The 18,845-nt window shown below is 32.6% G+C and overlaps 1 protein-coding gene across 1 annotated transcript in view; it reads left to right on the top strand.

Moving 5' to 3' along the window:
• LOC129220164 (uncharacterized) overlaps positions 1-16,424 on the top strand; it is a 33,885-nt gene extending 17,461 nt beyond the window's left edge. Inside the window, exon 6 of the mRNA XM_054854522.1 lies at positions 16,221-16,424. Coding sequence (XP_054710497.1) covers positions 16,221-16,424 — 204 coding nt within the window. The remainder of the gene's footprint in view (positions 1-16,220) is intronic.
• The last annotated feature ends 2,421 nt before the right edge of the window (positions 16,425-18,845 follow it).

The following is an 18,845-nucleotide window of genomic DNA, read 5'->3' as shown; positions in this document are numbered from 1 at the left end:
TTCTGCAAATTGCTATATATGTTTAATTTTATGAGTGGCGCAGTGGGAATATTGCATACAGTCGAATCTGTATATTTCGAATTTCACAGGAAAGAAAAAAATCGAGATAAAGAGGTTTTGAGATACAGGGGCTTTAAGAAACTTTATAGAAATTTGGAATATGATGGTGAAAATTTGAAATCGATACTAAAGACAATGTGGGCTCTTGATTAAAATTCCTCTGTATTAGTTTTGTTAGGTATTTATTCTATTATTACATTATTAAGTGCTTTATTGCAAGTTTAAGGAATCATTTTGACAGTAAAAGAAACTTTAAGCATATCTTTTTCAAGAAAATGTCTTATTGCTTTTTATTTTCCTTATTTTTTTTTTTTGGATTCATTATTTATCCTCTTGAGGTTAGCAATTGCTGCAAATCTAACTTGGCTAATATTCTACGATTTTCCTTTTTTCATCACTTGAAAAAATCATATAGTTTCTTTTTACTCCTATCATTTCGGTTTTCTAAGGAATCACAATTTTAAGAAAGAGATCAACCAAAGAACAGTACTAATCCAGATAACAGAGTGAAATGGCTTTTAAATTGAATGATCTTTAACCATGAACTTGAAATGTTCATCCTAAAAAGTCAAACCTGTGAATTTCACCCCTTTACTCTTCTTCCAAGAAAGTGCGCGAATAAAATGTTAAAAAACAAAATGAATCTAGACTATTTCTGTTAGTTGGTTCGCATTAAAAAGTAGAAAATGAATAAGACTTCTCTTTATAACATTCGAAAATTACTGTTGCTCTCTCAGATAGATATTTATGTAAATTCTAAAGCAGATAATAAAATTAAAAATAGAAACTTGAGAGGAGAACAGATGGTATGCAGCTTTGAACGAACAACTTTCTACCGCCTATATTTCTTCCCCATTTTTTTTAATTCAAATTTTATTAACTGCTTTAAAATTAGCATAAATGTAAATACATAAAAAGCAACATAAATATAACGATATGAAAAGCAATTTCATTTTTGAGGGTTATAATTCAAGAAGTCTTTTTTTATTTTTTCAAACTTTTAGTGCAAACGAAGTTAGTAAAAATAGTCTTTATAGTCGGACCACCGATGAGATTGAAAGTCAAACATCCAGTTTACAGGCGGAAATGGAAGTATCTATTAGCTTTCAGGGATGCCAGCTTTTGTAGATGTGTGTTAGCCTCTAAATTAAGCAGTCTGCAATCACTTTGAAATGAACGGAACACGCTCATTGGTTTGGATTGACTGGTTTTGACAAGACCGTTGCTAGAAAATTTCACTTTAAATTAAATGGAGGGAAAAGAAAAAGAAGTTGAACTTTCCAAACCATTAGAAAATATAAAAAAATTTCTTTGCTTTTGTTTTGTTTGACACAAGTATCGAACTTGGGGCATTCCATTCCAAAGTATATAAGATTCACCCCCCTCTTATTTTTTTTAATACTGAAAAAATTTACACACACACACACACACACACACACACACACACATATATATATATATATATATATATATATATATATACAGGGGCGGCAAATAGGGGGGTCAAGAGGGGGCGGTGGCACCCCCAAATTTTTTAAGCAGAATGATAGAAAATGGGTGAATTCAATTTATGTAAGTCGGAAATCAATATTCATTAAAAAAATCTCGCTGTTTCTCAGTAACTATTTGATGAATCTCGACACATTCCCAAACAAGAAAAAGTGTTTTTCGTTATTTGGATGATGACTTAGAAATTCACGAAGTATTTTTCGGCGTTTTCACAGCTAAATATTTCATACTTTTGTGCCCAGTGTAACGATGGTATGTCTAATATGAGCGGCTCGTGCAAAGTGGTGTGGCTGCATGGTTTTCTCAAGAAAATTCCTTGATATTTTACATTCACTTTTACGCTCATTTTTTAAGTGTATATTTATTTAATGAGTGTTCATCGCTCTCTTTTGCTAGAAACACGTTTCAGCTGCTCAATGCATTATCTGCTTTCATAGAAACTTCTTAAAAATTCATGTGCTTATTGAATAAAAAAAAAAACATATCAACAAATACCTTTTATGGGACTCTATAGTTATGCAATCTCGAAGTGACACAAGAGGTCACTGAGTGGTCTTCAAGAGTTAAAACCATAAAAACCTTTCTCTATAACTTCAAAGCAGTGATTTGACGACTGTGAGAATTATTGCAAAACGATTCTTTCAATGGTGAAAAAGCTCATGTCCTTCAGCATGTATGACTTCCTTTGAATTTTTATTAAATTTGTTTCTATTGCGAAAGTGTTTTAAAAATGCTTTACTCTATCAATACATCTTCAATCCGCCACACTTAATTTTCGGACTATTCAAGCCACAGTTCAATCTACAATTGATCTGTGCGTTCATACAACCATAGTTCAATCTGCAATTGAAATTAAAAATAGATTTTACATAGATGCATATTTCAATCAATGGTGAAACGTTTTCAAAAAAATTCTTCCTCCGAGCCAATTTTAAAAAGGCGCTAAAAAAAAAAAAAAAAAAAAACCCACATGATGATGTGAAGTAAAACACTGATTTTTAATATTTTGTATGAAGTAATAGATTGTTTTTCGAATAAAATTAACACAAGATTTGATGATAATTATTTTTCTGCATGGTTGGCTCTATATTATCTGGATTGGATTTTTTGAAAACGAAAAATAAAATGTTTCAATTATGAGTAAAATTTTTATCAATAGGCAAGAAAAATTACAGGCAATATACCGACAGACCAGTTATCACATCCAGAAACTGCAGATCCGTCCTTGTTGTGGACTCTTCAGTCTGGAATAGTGAATAACAGAGTTGGTGGTAGATGACATCTCATTGAAGCTGAGAGCGCCGACGAGACTAGATTATTCAATGATGAAAAATTAAGCTCCTCGCAATTTTTGAAGTTGCCTATGTGATTTTGAAGAGCAAGACATAAAAAGTGTTTTCATACATAACTTTGTTACTTCAATTATTTTTTAACTATTCCAATCAGCTCAGCTGGTAGAGAAAGTTTTTTGTTAGGTTAGAGAAATATTTTCGAAGCACAATGGGCAAAAGAAAAAGAAAGAAAGAAAACCTTTTCTATTTTGGCTGTACTGGCAAAACAGCACGACACTGGGCACTGATAGTAAGACGATTCCCTGCTCTTCTGAATTCCAAAAAACATGCATTAAAACTTTTCCAAAAGGTATAAAAACTTCAGTATCGAGATGTTTTGTATGATAACTTATTAGAAAATGAATCGAATTTTTAATTGCTTCTAAGCACTAATTTTTATTCATATTAAACCGATTTTATGACCACTTCCTGTTAGCTAATGTGTGTTTGTTACCTCACTGTGGTAATACATATTTAAGAAACTCGACCCCCCAAATGAAATGCTGAAATGCCGCCCCTGTATATATATATATATATATATATATATATATATATATATATATATATATATATATATGTGTGTGTGTGTGTGTATAAAAAAGTAACCCCCCCCCCCGAAAGTCGGGTCTAGCTACGCCTCTGTTAGGGTCTTTAGATCACGTATGACCGTCAGCGTTTGACTATAATGAAAAAGGACTAATTTTTCAATTACAGTAGGCGCCGCTAAATGTGATCACTTTGGGACAAATACAATTTGATAACAATAACCGACTGATAACAATAACCGAAATGAATCCAGGAGACACAAAATAATTATTTTTTTCCAATTAAGGGGCATTTATTTTGGCAACCTCAAATTAAAATCACAGTGACTCAACTAAAGCCACTTTCAAATTATAAATTATCAAATTAACAGAATGGAAATATCTGAATTATAAAAAGTTAAAGCTAAATTTTGTAATTTTTAATCACATTGTAATAGGTGAAGTAAAATATGACCGTTTTCCCTGACATTCGTAAACCAGTTTCAAAGCACATTCAGCTTTTCTATCTTTTCCAGCATGGTTTTGCTTGTTGTTTAAATTTTAATTTAACTTCGCTTTGTTTTCAATCTCGACACAATTCTTTAATAGTTTACAAAGTAATGGCAACAATGGAGGCCCTACATCAATCCCTGTAACATGTCCAGCGACTGATTTTTTTTAGGTGCAAAAGAAAGTTTTCTTAAAGAGAGTCTGTGGTCACTGGAGGGTGAACTTTCTGTAGCTTCATTCCTAGAAAAATTTTGAACTGTTATTAAAAACCACAAAATGCTACACAGAAAGTGAGTCAGAGTTTGCCTATGTATTTCTGTTAATTGAGGAACAAAAACGGAGAAAAAATTTAAAGTTTTTAAAAAAGTGATAACAATAAACGAAGACGCTGATTACAATATCCGACTTTTTAAACGTGTGTTAACATACAAGTGTTCCAGGACTTCGTGATTCTGATAACATTAATAAGCGAATGATAACATTAAGCGGCGCCTACTGTATTTTGTTTTTATTTACACACAGATGTTTTCAATTTTCGTTCTAGGGCAACTCCACGGGTAACTGACTGACATTCACAGAGCAAAACGATATGTATTTTGAAACATATCGAACCACAAAATATTAACTTATAAAAAGATATTTTCTCCTCGTTTATTGTACTTTTTAAGCTGAATTTTATGGTATAATTGAATTTCCAAAATAAATATTGGGTGATTTTAGAAAAATTGTTAAAAGCTTGGTAACTGACTGACATGAATGCAACCTATGTGAAAAGTAATATTGATTTAATAAGATTTTTCTGAAAATAAAAGAAATTTTTATTAAATTCAAATCGGGATAATAGAGCAATGAATAAACTTTCGGCCTATGGCATTTGAGTTGGAAAATATTGCTACTATAAAGAATTATAGTAATTAGAACTGCTTAGTAACTGACTGACATTTCTGAAATTTTCTAAATATACTAATGCAAATGTTTAAAATTAAGCAGCAAAACAAATAAATATAAGTTTACGTAAACGGCAAGCAATGAAAATACATTTGTTAGATTTGATACAGTGGATTCCGGTAGATTGAATCAGTGAAAAATTGAATCAACCGCTTTAATAAATCAAATTGCCAAAAACAGAACAAAATCCAGCTTTATTGAACCAGTCACTTTATTGAATCAGCCGCTTTATGGAATCAACAAGTAGGATTCATATACTCGGCGACCAGTGTATTACTAAAATAAAGATTTGCAGTATTTGGGACAAGTTGGTACAGTCGAGTCCCGCGAGGGATGCGTTCCAAGACACCTCGCGTAAGTCGGAATTTCGCGTTGTGGAACAAGGTATGTTTAGTTATTTTTTATAAGCATACCCAATTGCTTCAGACGTTTGTAAAAACCCCTCATATTGTTTCAAACCATTTATTAACTATATATTGGAGTATCTTTTACAAAGAACAGACTTTTTCTGTATTTTAGAAAAAGCGTTATTATTTGATATAAAATTTTGCAATTTAGCACAAAATCAATGATTAATGGGGGAGAGAAACTTAAAATAAAGCAGTATGGTACTTACAGTGTGTACACTACAGCATTATTATAGCACTTAACAATATCGATATAGTAAATATATTTGTAATTTAAAAAATTAAGAAGGTTTATGCAGCGCGATCAAACTGTTATCAACGTTCAAAGTATTTTGTCAACGTTCGCATGTAAAATGAAAAAAAAAAAAAAGTTAAGAATCGGAGTGGTTATTTGTATAAACTAAAGCAAAGCGTTGTTTAGACTAATACAGTGAGTGAACTTCCGCTTTCAGTGATGCTAAAGGGATGAAAGTCCTTTAACAAAACCAATATTTAGTGTCAACGAAGCCCATTCTAACTCTCCGCCGCTCTTTTCCGAAAAATTTCATGTTGCAGGCGAGTAATTTGTGTCCGCATTAAAAAATTCATTACTCATGAAAAACTCGCGTTATAGCCGTTTCGCGTAAGTTGGATCGCGTTGTAGCGGGATCCGACTGTAATTCACTGACAGATTGGCATCTGACTGATATTACAAACATGCATCACAAAGTATCTATTAAAAAAAAAAACATTTTCTCCTAGTTTATCGATTTCTTCAAGCTGAATCTAATAGTATAATTGAATTTTTAAAGTTTATTTTAGTTGATTTTAAAAAATGTTAAAAACATGGTAACTGACTGATATAAATGCAATTTGCGAAAACAGTAATATAGATCCAATAAAATATTCTCCTCCGAAAGCAAAACGAATTATTCATATATTTCAATTGGGATCAAAAAGAAAAATGAATAACCTTCCGGCATACGGCATTTGATTTCAAAATTATTACGAAAATAACAAAATTAGAGTAATTAGAATAGCTTCGTGAGGTAACTGACTGACATTTGTGAATTTCCTATATATCCTAACATAAAAAATTCAGAATTACGCAGTAAAACATACAAATAAGTGTACACAAAAGCAGAGCTTTCTTTGCCTTTAGGGCTAGCCCAGGGAATCCTCAGCCTATGAGGATCCCCAAGATAATAGACCGTATAAAAAATTACTACAAAATGTAATAATAAATAAATAAATAAATAAATAAATATATATATATATATATATATATATATATATATAAATATATATATATATATATATATATATATATATATATAAATATATATATATATATATATATATATTTATTTATTTATTTAAAAAAAAGATTGGTTTTTAACATAAAAATAACAATTTTGTGCTACCTAGTATTTTGTTCAAGTAGTTTACACCTTCAGTGTACCCTAGCTGAGTATATAAAATAACAAATCTGGAACTCTGCAGCACTTCCTTCGATAGTATTTTTTTGTAGCATCTATAAATGTGTTTGACCGAATGTCTAACAGCCTTAAAATTTGTAAATAAAACTCTACGCAAAAGAAAAACTATTAAAATGAGACATTTTTTTTCTATCGATAATCTTTTCCCCCCCTCAAATTTTTTTTAGTTACTAGAAGATTTGAAAATCTTTCCCTTTTCTTCAATATTTAAAAATGGATCACATCCTTGTAAAATTATTGAGCTAAAAAAAATAAACTATTTCTATTTCCTCCACATCATCTTAGCCACTCATATGAAACAAGTCCTTTTATCAAGAATTTCACCTTAGCCTTTCCCCTATTACCATCTATCATGCTACAAAATATTGTAGATCACAAGAAACTCCATAAAAATGTTCTTTACTAGCAGTCACTTCCCATATTTCTGAATTTTATTCCTCCGTGTAAAAGTTGTGATATTGTAAATTTGTCATTTGGCAGTACTGACTGTAAAATGCCTCTTTTGTTTTGAAATGATGTATTTTTCGAATATTAGGCAATTATTAACACGCTTTTATTAGCTTCACCTGTACGTATGTATGTATGTATGTATGTATCTTGTAACGGAATCAGCTCAAATTTTGTCCACTTCCTGCGATCAGATTCTTTTGAAATTTGGCACGCGACCTCAGACCCGATGACAATGCATTATTCTATAATCAAATTAATTAATTAACTCTTTTAGTTGTTAGTTTCCTCCAATTTTAATCAATATTTTGGCATAAATCCAACAATGTGAAAAAGGAAAAATTAAAAAAAAAAATACATTAAAAAATGCTCGCAAAAATTATTTAAAAGTATCTACTAAAACCTTTAATTTTTCTGCATCATACAAAATTTGTTCCAATGTTCCAAGGTAATTAGAACATGAAAAATAATTGTTTTTAATTAATTTCATGCCAAAATTTAGGTGAGCCTTCAATTGGAAATTCATTGCTGATCAGACCATTGTTGAACAACTTTTATTCAAATGCATCTCAAATTTCCAAAGTAATATAAATATGATTTCCGCAAACATACATCGATGACTCACAGTAGCTTCCCATCGGGGTGTCCTTGTCTTAACTTTAAGATATTACCTCGCACTCGTTTTATAAATAATTTCGTCGCCTGATAATTCTCCAACGTAAGACTAAAAAACAGAAAAATAAAATAATAGTTTAAAAAACTAAAAAACACGCTTTCGTAGCAAAATGAACTAAAAAGTGAAAAATAATCTTTGAATGATAGTAGCTGACCAATCACTTAATTTCAATGTAATACAAAAAAGCATGGGGGGCTTCTTATCAGTTGTCTTGAATTTCTTCCATTTGTTGTCCAAGCAAGAATGTAAATATAAAGCAACCCACGGTTTTTTGTACACTGTAAAAAAAATCCGGAAACGTTTCTGAGTATATCGTGCAGCTGCGGTTCATGAAATTTTCAAATACGCTTCTGAGTATTTCGGAATCCTCTTTCAATGTTTCTGAGTATTTTGGAATACTCTATCTGTAATTTTCAGAAACGTTTCTGAGTATTTCGGAATCCTCTTTCCGTAATTTCCAGAAATGTTTCTGAGTATTCTGTGCAGCTGTGGTTCATGAAAGTTTCGAAAACGTTTCCGAGTATTTCAGAACTCTCCAAACAATTTTCAAAAACGTTTCCGAGAATTTCAGAATCCTTTTTCCGTGATTTTTTAAAAAATATAATTCTTTACTATAGTATTGCATACCATATCAGTTTCAGTTCTTTCATATTTAACAGCAATGAAACAAGCAATTTTAGAATCATTCATAGATTTTTTTTTTCTGAATTTCTAATGACAAATAGCATGGTTAACAGCATAACATATGCACAGTTATAAATTTTTGAAAATTTATGAAATAATATAGTAGCTTCATTCGTAATCACAAAATCGTCAGGGGAGGGGAGGGGGGGGGTACTTTCTCAAAAGTGGGATTGTTTGTTAAACAATCTTAAACTTCAGTTTTTCTCTCAATGTTTTCAAGACAAAATTATCAACATATTGTATTTTTAATGCAGAACTTAAAAACATATCTTGTATCAAACTTGATAGCTTTTATTTTCGGATAAAATTTGACAGAACTTACCTTCCCTTCGCGTCAAGTCTATTTCTCTGACGAACAAAGTGAACCGAAAAGTGCAACAGAGAAATTGGTGAATTTAAATATGACGCCAAGTCCTTCTGTTGGAACCATTCGGGTTGATTCTTCTGTTCTTGCCCTTTTCCAGTTCATCACAAATATAAATACTTAATCAAAATAGGTTACTGATTTTATTTTTACAATGTGCGCAAAATGCATTATATATTTTATTTATTAAAGCATTGAATTCTATTGCATGATTACTCCATTTCATATATACGAGATTCCCCCCCCCCACACCATAAGAGTGATGATGAACCCATAAAATGCTATAAAGCGCCCACCTTTTAAAAAAAAGCAATCCCTGAAAATGCCAATGGCAGTCTGCGTGGTGAACCCTCGTCTTCTCCCCATATGTACATTGTATATTAATAACATAGTATTTAAAAAACGATCACTTTTAAAACAATGACATGAAATATTATTTCTTTTTATTTCGGCTTGTAAATGCAGCTGTTCCATTTTTGCTACTGACTCATTCCTCCTGACTATCCTATATTAAACTAGTATATCAACAAGGGAAATGTTATTTAACGAACAACTAATGTCAAGGAATTTTTTATTGACAACCACATTTAACAAAATGAATAAGCACATGAATTAATTGCATAACTATGTTGCTTACTAATAGATAACTGGGCCATTTTCTAATGGTATAAATATTTTTAAATAAATGAATAAATTATAATAAAAAAAGATAAATAATACTGACACATTTTTTGTGAAGCATATTACAATACTAGAAAACATTTGCATTACCATATTTTTAATGAATTAAACAATTGATTTTTTTTGAATCAATGTATGTATATCCAAGTATTTCGAAATAACTTTTCTGTGATTGCTTTTCAAATATAAATCTTTTTTCTTTTGCGTAATTAATCAGTTTCAATTGGTTACAACAAACAGTACACTGCGCACATAGGTATGTAGGATAACTTTAAATTAATTCGATAAACCCAAAAACAGTTACAAGTGGAGCCTCATCAAATGCAAATCAACAAAAATATAAATGTATATAACAACATGCTTTAAAATATTCATTAATACTTACAAGTGAACATGAGCGGAAGAAAATCTAAGTACCTCCATTACAACTGGATAAGTAATCCAAAGGGTTTCGTTTCATTAAGTATAAAAACGGGTGTTGAAACTATTCACGCTTGAACACACAATATATATGTAATCATGGTTGCACCGGAAATTGTAAAGAAGCAAATCGTTATTAACTAACTTAATAGCTGCGTACATCGTCTAAAAAGTCAAGGGCAGCCCAAAATGCAAAGGCGTAAAATTAGTTTCGACACAATTTACTACTCTCTAGACATGAAATAACAAGTAATCCAATGCTAAACAGTTGCTGACTGCAGCAACCATAGATAAGGAAAAAAAAATAAGTTCTCGTTATTTCCGACTCACTGGCGCCAGTGTTGGAAGAATAAAATACGTTTCGAAGCATTGCGCCTCACTTCCGCTTCTAGATGTTTTGAAATAACAGAAAGCTTTCTGTATAATGAGGAGTTCGCTATTGGATGAAGGATTCTTATTATTTCGGAAACGTTTCCGATATACCCAGAAACGTTTCCGAAATTTGTTACAGTGTATTACATTAAAATTAAGAGATTCGTCAACTACTATCACCCAAAGATTATTTTTCACTTTTTAGTTCATTTTGCTACGAAATCGTGTTTTTTAGTTTTTTAAACTATTATTTTATTTGCATTATTGTTGCGACTGTAACTGGATTCTTTCTGTAGTGTGTAATACTTTTAATAAATAAATTCTTTTAATAAATAATTTTCTTTTAATAAATAATAAATATAAATAAATAAAATCGTTACGACAGACAGAATTTCGAGTTTTTTATCCTAAATGAAAGAACACCATAGAAGAAAAAACTTATTGTGTTAAGAAACAATATGTTCTTTCTAACGGTCTTAACGAAAAGAAGATACGAAGTGACAAACTTGAGCTACAGCGCTTTGAAAATAGGCTATTTTTCACTTGAACAGTTCCGATAGCCACTTTGACGGTTTTGATAGCCAATATCATTTAGAAAATATATATTTAAGCTCTGAAATTGTAACCTATTAAAAAAAGTATTTTTATACTAAAATCACGAAGTACGAGTCTTTGAATTTTTTTTTTTTTTTCAGATTTTTTGACAACCTAAAATGCAAAAAACAAATCCCAATCGCGCTTTTTTATGTGAGTTTACACGCATGCTACACTAAATCTAACGAGATCAAATTCACAAAAATACTTGAATATATTAACGACCAAACTTACTTTAAGCTCTTAAAATTTCAAGCTTCCAGCGTGATAAAGTTTTCTGCAATCTTAGCCTAAAGATCACAAATTGTCAAAAAAAGCTGATGGTTTTCGCAATCACCAGTTGCGACAGGACACTGCTCATTGGGGGTTGTTGTTTCTAGAAACGGCTCCTGACCTCCCAAGTCTGCTTCCTCCTCCTGGGCGGTTGCTTGTGTGTATGGCTTGTGTGTGTGTAAGTGTGTGTGAAGGATATGGGCGCCACCGCCCAAGAAGAGGGGATTCCGGTGGACAGTGCTGCTAGTACTTCAGGATTTGGATCTCGGAAGCTGAAAACTTGCATAGGATAGTTTCCAAGACATCTCTTAATCTCTATAAAATTTCATCCAAATCGGAGGGGTTCGAGCTGGGACCACTAGGTCACTTGACATGGAATTACTCAATGCCGTTTGGTTTCCTTGGATACAAGCTTCACAAATACAGGGTGCGGCAGGGAAACTTGCTGATTTGAAATGTCAATAAAAGAAAAAGTAGTAGATGTATCAATTTATTTCTTTCAAAAAGACATTGTATACATTCTGAATTTTTATTTTAACTAGACTTATAAAAATTACCATCAGGCAAATGGCGGCCGCCATTAATGATGCACTGATCTACCCTAGATATGAATAAGTTTTGTTCCACTATTTCAAGCATATCGACAGGAATGTTTTCGATGGCTAGCCGGATGTTGTCCTTCTGGTGTTCCACGATCCGGGGTTTCTGGTTGGAAACGATCGATCTTAAATCGTTTACAACGACGTTCAAATCGTTTACAACGACATCGTTTACGAGATCGATCGTTTACAACGATCGATCTCGTGTGATGGGACCTATGTGTAAGGACGTGTATGCGTGTAGATGTGTATGTATGTAGGAGTGTGTGTGTGTGCGCGCACGACATGGACGGCACCACCTAGGAAGAGGAGATTCCGGTGGACAGTGCTGCTAGTGAGGGCCCAGGACCAGACGATCAGCACCTGCATGGACCGATGGACGGCGGTGCTGCAGATAGAACATTCTGAAAAAGGAACTGGACCACAAGGACGGACTGTTAAAGAAAAACAATAAGCAATCGTGATTGCTCAATGACTTTTCATTTGTGTAGTTTTGTATTGGCATCAAGTTGTTGTCACGTTCGATTCTGTTTAAATGTTTAAAAATCAGTAGTTCATAAAGTTTCTCTTTATACTTTGATGTAATAAATATATAGTTCATGTAACCGTGTTTTACGCTCAAATCCATACGTCCCTATATCTGGTTTAATTGGACGGGATCCTGTTTTGAACTTGATGTTAAATACGCCGTTGAAATGAACTTTAATGGATAGCAAAGTACAGAAATCAACGAAGTATCCGTTTAACCGGCGATACCAACCGATACCAACCAAAGTTATGATTTTTGCAGCTGGAAGTCAAATACGCTCGTTGCGATATTTCTCAAGACTCAACGAAATACAATATCGTTTAAGTGTTTTCGATGACAACGCTTTGGATTTTATTGTGGACATAATATCGAATCCTCGGCAATGTTATACGTTAAACACGTTGAAAAGTACTGTATTCAAAAGATTAACTGACACCGAAGAATCGAGATCAAAAAAACTTTTGACCGATCTTGAACTTGGCGAGAAACGCTCGTTCCATTTTCTTCGGCAAATGAGAATTTTGACGAAATTTCAATTTGAATTGAATTAACAAAATCTTTGTGGCTACAAAGGCTTCCACAGCACAAGCAAGTCATTTTACCAATAAGTAGATTCTCTTGGGAATATTGCGGAAGTGGCAGATACAATTGTTGCTGTTTATAGCACGTCAGAAATATGCTCGGCAGCGAAAGTTATTTCGTCGCCAAGATCAACATCATCAACCAATCGAAATAAAATAGATGCACTGCAAGCAGATATAGCCGAACTAATGAAAACTTTTCAGGAATTTTCTGAAATGCTAGATTACGTAGTAGGTCAAGATAGAACAGAAAACGATCCAAGTCTAGATTTATCTCAACTCGATACAAATTTTGCTGGTATCATTTCAAATTTAGGGAAAAAAATGCAAAGAATTGCGTACAGTCATGCAAGTTTAAAAAAGGAAATCAGGAAAACGAATAAGCCAATCGCTTGATGCGGTCGACGATTTTGGCGAGAAAAGCTGCTACTTATATTTATTTGACAAATTCAATCTGAAAAAAAATGCTAGAAAAAAAAAGGAAAATAAAAAGGAATTACAATAAATGAGATTTGTAGTCTCGTATAGGAAAAAAGATGACATTTTCTTCCAAAGAATAAATTCATCACTCCAATATGAGCCTCGGACCAATTTCAAAAAGTAATTAGTAAAATATTTTAAATCTAAAGCTAAGCCACGCCAAAGTAACTATGTACACATCCTGAAAGCTCAATAACGAATTAGCATTAATAGCTGACTTTTTATACCTGGTTAACGTTGAACTCTGCAGTGGATATGTCAAACTTGTCGAAACTGATGCTTAAGATTTCTCTCATTCCATTCAATTTTTGAAAATTGGAAGTAAAATCGGAGTGTCAATTTGCCATCCCCTTAAATTTCACAAAAAGACTATGTTGCGGAATTCTGTCATCTGGGGATATTTCGATAATTGGGAACCTGACGATCTTTCTTGATTGGCGTCAATTTTTGGCTCCAGCGCCTGCGCCAGAGGTATTTTTCTTTGCAAATCAAAACAAAGAGATCAGAAACATCTATTCACATAGGATTACTATAAATCAGCAGGGTTACCAAAACAAAATTATTTTCGCCCAAAATGAGACGACCGCGCCAGATTCCCAATTATCGAAATATCCCCAATTAACTGAAAGGCACAAGATAAAGGTAAGTCCTTAGCAAGGGTAGTGCTTATAATTCAGCCTCTATCTGCTAGTAGTAATAATATTGTCTCAATTTTAGACTAACAGCAGGCGAAGGCTTTCTGCTGACTCATTAATATTCCTTTGTGATTTACAACTTCTAAATGTGCGTACACAGGAGCGTAGCTAAGAGGGAGGAGGGGACCTCTCCCGAAACTCAGAATTTTTCCTTGTTCGACCATAGAATAGGACTAAAGTGTGTGCTGACACTGATAGTACCGTGTACTGTGTACGCGTTTTTTTCCCCTTTGCAATTAATTATACTTTAGATTTGAATGCTGTTAAACATTTAAAGAACGATATTCCAACAATATAAATTTACCATATTGTTGCCAACTTAAAACTGTAACGCAACACATCTTAGCAGAGAGATCATTGTTGCAATAACCAACAAATGTGTTCAACAATGCCATAACTCGGCAACAGAGCGAACGAATCTCAAAATCTTCACTTTGAAGCAGATTTGACGCTGAATAGCTGGATTCTAGCTTCCGCTCTGAAAAATTTTTGCTATATTTGTGAAATTTTGCGAAAAACTTGTGTGAAAAGTAAGTCCTTATGTATCTTTACCCTTTGTCTTGTAACTTAGCTGCTCGATTAAAAATTTAATAGCAGGAATTGCGTTTTTTTGTAAAACTAATGGTTCTGCCAAATGTATCGATGTTTTTTGTGGTAAAATCCAAGTTGGTGGTGTCAAAGAGAGTGCAGTAAGCTAAGTAATGCGCACAAGTGACAGATGAGGTCCATTTCAGATCAATTACCTCCCCCCCCCCTTTGGATTTGGTCATTATTTTGTTTGGTTGCCTAATCCTGAAGATAAGGTATATTTTCTTAAAAATAAGTTCTACTTTGTAATATTGCTGAACCCTCCAGTTGTAGAACATTGCGAAAAAACGTGGGGTCACATGAGGAAATTAGGATTAAAATCAAATCCCGTAAAGCAGACTGTTAAATTAATTTTAATGAATCTGACACCTTTTTCAAATCCGTTTAATTTTATTATCTTTTTTCCTCACGGCGATACAATAAAACAGCATATTCTGGTACGCCCATTTTCTACCATGGCGAGGATGTGGGGGTAGTTTAAAAATTAGAGTATAATTATGCAAAAATATTTAACTATTGATTTTGAAGTTACGAATGCAGTACAATAAATGAATGTTGATTATATTTGAATGTTTGAAATGCTATAAATACATGTATATATATATATATATATATATATATATATATATATATATATATATATATATATATATATATATATATATATATATATATATATATATATATATATATATATATATATATATATATCAAAGGTGAATCAATACACGAACGGCAATTCCGTTCTACTAAAGATTACATATAAATTTAAATAAAATATCAAGTACAAAAATTATTAGTGAACACACTTTCAAATCTCTACTTGTAGATGAATAAGAAAAAAATGCATAATAATATATAAAAAATGCAAATTTTAACTTAAACTTGAAAATATCCATCCCTTTGAGTGCAATGTAGGATACTTAATTTTGCAAGAGAAAAAAATTTCTATTTAATGTTAATTACCTACTCTACTGTTTTAAAATCACAGCTTGATAATTCCGTAAACTTTACCTAAAATTTTAAAAAAATATTTAGAAAAAAAATTCTTTTCTGATGAAAATTTTTCATTTTAGGCCTAGAGTTGAATACCTAAATGTTTTTTAATTTGAATAAGTGTTTTTGTGGTATATGAATAATAAATAAAATTATTATAAAAATTTGAGGGTCTAATGAGTCTTATTTGAGGGTCATAAAACTTTGAGGGTCTAAAAAATGTTTTTTTTTTTTTTTTTTGATACAGCCTAGTATATGAGTGCTGGTTCACACTTTCAGACGCAAGTCGACACGGGTAGCCGTTGTTCAAATTGTATGAAACTATTTTTAAAATTGTTTTGACACAAAAAATAGTGCACGACTTGAAAAATCGACTTTCATTTTTTGGGACACCATAATTAGCATATCTATCAAATAATTAGGAAAATATCGTCAAAGTACTGGTTTTATAAATGTCCAATTCTTCTTTTTCAGATGAAATTTTGTGGTATTCCAATCCTATCCACACTTTTCAAAAAACGGAGAGGGAAATACACCCTCTCCAAACCACATCACGACGCCAACACCAATGTTGTGCTCGTGAACTATCAAAAACTTCAGGGCAACTTCGAACTCACTCAACGCCTTCCATGGCTACAAACATCTATGCCCAAATATCCAACAACCACCACCTTTTAATCCGAATGGCGCTGCCTTAAAGCAAACAAAACATCTTCAAGAAGAGAACATCACAGCAGCAGCAAAATACTAACGATAAACTTCAAAAAAAGTAAGTAAAGCTCACGATCCCTCTCAAACTTGTCTTTAAACTCTTTATTATGCTATCCCAATACTGAATTTGTAGCCAAAATAAGTGCAGTCATTTAGGGTTTCTTCGAACCTTCTGGGTTGATTTCGAACCTCTTCCTACTTTTAGGGTGCATTCGGAAACAAGAATCGGCCGCCTCGGTGCCACCGCAAGCGTTCGGAAACACTTGCGGTAGAACCGGTGACGTCAGTAACAGTTCGGAAACGCTGCGGTCGTTTTTTTTGGCTGTCGACTTGGTAGCAACCTGTCGCACTGCTGTCTGGAAGCGGTTAGCGAGGTCACAAACGTCACAAAGTCTGTGTTGGCCAATCCGGTCGTGTTTCATGTTTTGATCGTTACGCACGTGACGTTCCTCGTCACGAAAGATACGCTTTGATTGGAGCGTCGTTTGCTGCTGAACTAGAACTACCGCGGTGTAACCACGAGCGTTCGGAAACACTTCTGTTCTACCGGCTTCCTAAAGAAATTCCAAATACGTCATAACCACACCAGACTAACCACCTGTGAATCATTTCCGAACGCAGCCTTAGAATAGGGTAGCCATTAAACAGCTTAGTTTTTTTAAATTGGTTGGAAATAGTACTTTTTTTTTTCAAAGTTAGCTAGCAAGGATGACTTTATTTATATTGACTTCCAGGGAAAGACCACGACGACTTATCGTTCTGCTTGATCTTTTAGTATGCGTTTCATTTTATAGACATGGTGTTACTTCTGCGTCATATCATTAAAGTCCAGTAGGAACAGCTTTGCTATAATCCCTGGGTTAGCGACATTTTTTGGCGGAAAAAACTAACGCGCAGAATGCCAACAGGAGCTGTAAAAGACAAACCAAACACGACAACAAATGCATTTGGCGAGTTATCACAAAAAAAAAAAAAAAAAAAAAAAAAAAAAAATAAGATGCCAAAAAAATGGCACAGTCTCGGGGATTATATTGATGTTATATACCGTTCTTCTGTCATATCTAGAAGTAGAAGACTAAATCTTTTACTTCTAGACATGACGGAAAACAATTCTCTAAAATTGTGAATAGTTGAAAGAATGCAACCCTTTGAAACATATGCATACCTATTGGTTTAATTCTTGTGAAAAAAAAAGCTCGGAAACATAAAAAGGAAAAACGGCTACTTTTTGTCTAAAGGCACGTCATGGCGCAACCTTTATTTTGTGCGATTTACCGTGAATAATTACAATAAGTTCATTTAAGCAGAAATAGGATATAAGCATTCTAGTGAAGACATGCTATTGATAGATGAACTCTAAAGAAATACAGTGGCTCTGTAAGATAATATACAGTGAAAACCTCTGTATAATAATACTGTCGTTAACAATAAACCTGTCTTTAATGATATTTCCTTAGATCCCGGCCAAATTCTCATATACTGAATTTACTTTAAGCCTCCTTATATCAACAATCACATTTCTGATGCACCTGTCTTTTACAATAATGTATGCATTTAAAAAAAAAAACTAATATATTTAATTACCACAGCATTTTCTATCTTAGAAACTGCATCCCAAATAGGAATTTAAAAAAAAAAAAAAAAGAAAGAAAAAAGAAAACAAAACGCTAAGAAAATTCAGGACAACTTCGGAAAAGCTGAACTGTAGGTACTAGCATTCAATTGATGAAGAATTAGAACAAGCTGATACAAAGAAAGAAAAATTTGGAATTTCCTTGTAAACTATAGCCATTACTTCTTTCTTTCTTTTTTTTTTTTGAGAGGCAATATTAAAAAAAGCCAAATTTTAACTGAGCAAAATATTTTTAATGCTGATAGTATTGAATTATGTCCTTATCTAGTACGTATATACGTTTTCAGTTCTTATTTTCATTAATTACAGAAGCTTAAAATTTTTAAATGGTAAAATTAGCTATTATTATAATTTATAATTACATATACATTAACTTTTTTCTCAAATTTTAAATTACTTCGATGAAGCTCAGTCTTCTAAATAAAACTCGATATATTATATACACTGATCGTGCAGGTGGTGTGGGAGGGGACATTTGCATTAATTTCTAAATTTTCTATAACGATCACCTGTCTTAACAATATTATTTTGTGGTCCCACCCCAGTGCAGTTATTAATGTAATTAGAAAAATATCTCCGAAACTGGTTTTTATAAATATTCATAGATTTTCTTTTTTATTTTAGGTGAATTCCTCTACACCATAAGCATATAACTACCTACTATATTGGCCGGAGTTTGAATAACCTGAAACAGAAAACGTAATGATTCTTCAATAAAACAATAGTTCTACGGTTGAGACGAACAGTCTTGACGG

The sequence above is a fragment of the Uloborus diversus genome, chromosome 1, assembly GCF_026930045.1.
Source record: "Uloborus diversus isolate 005 chromosome 1, Udiv.v.3.1, whole genome shotgun sequence".
Lineage (NCBI taxonomy): Eukaryota > Metazoa > Arthropoda > Arachnida > Araneae > Uloboridae > Uloborus > Uloborus diversus.
The sequence above is the reverse complement of the archived record's forward strand: the minus strand, read 5'-3'. Positions and strand labels throughout refer to the sequence as shown.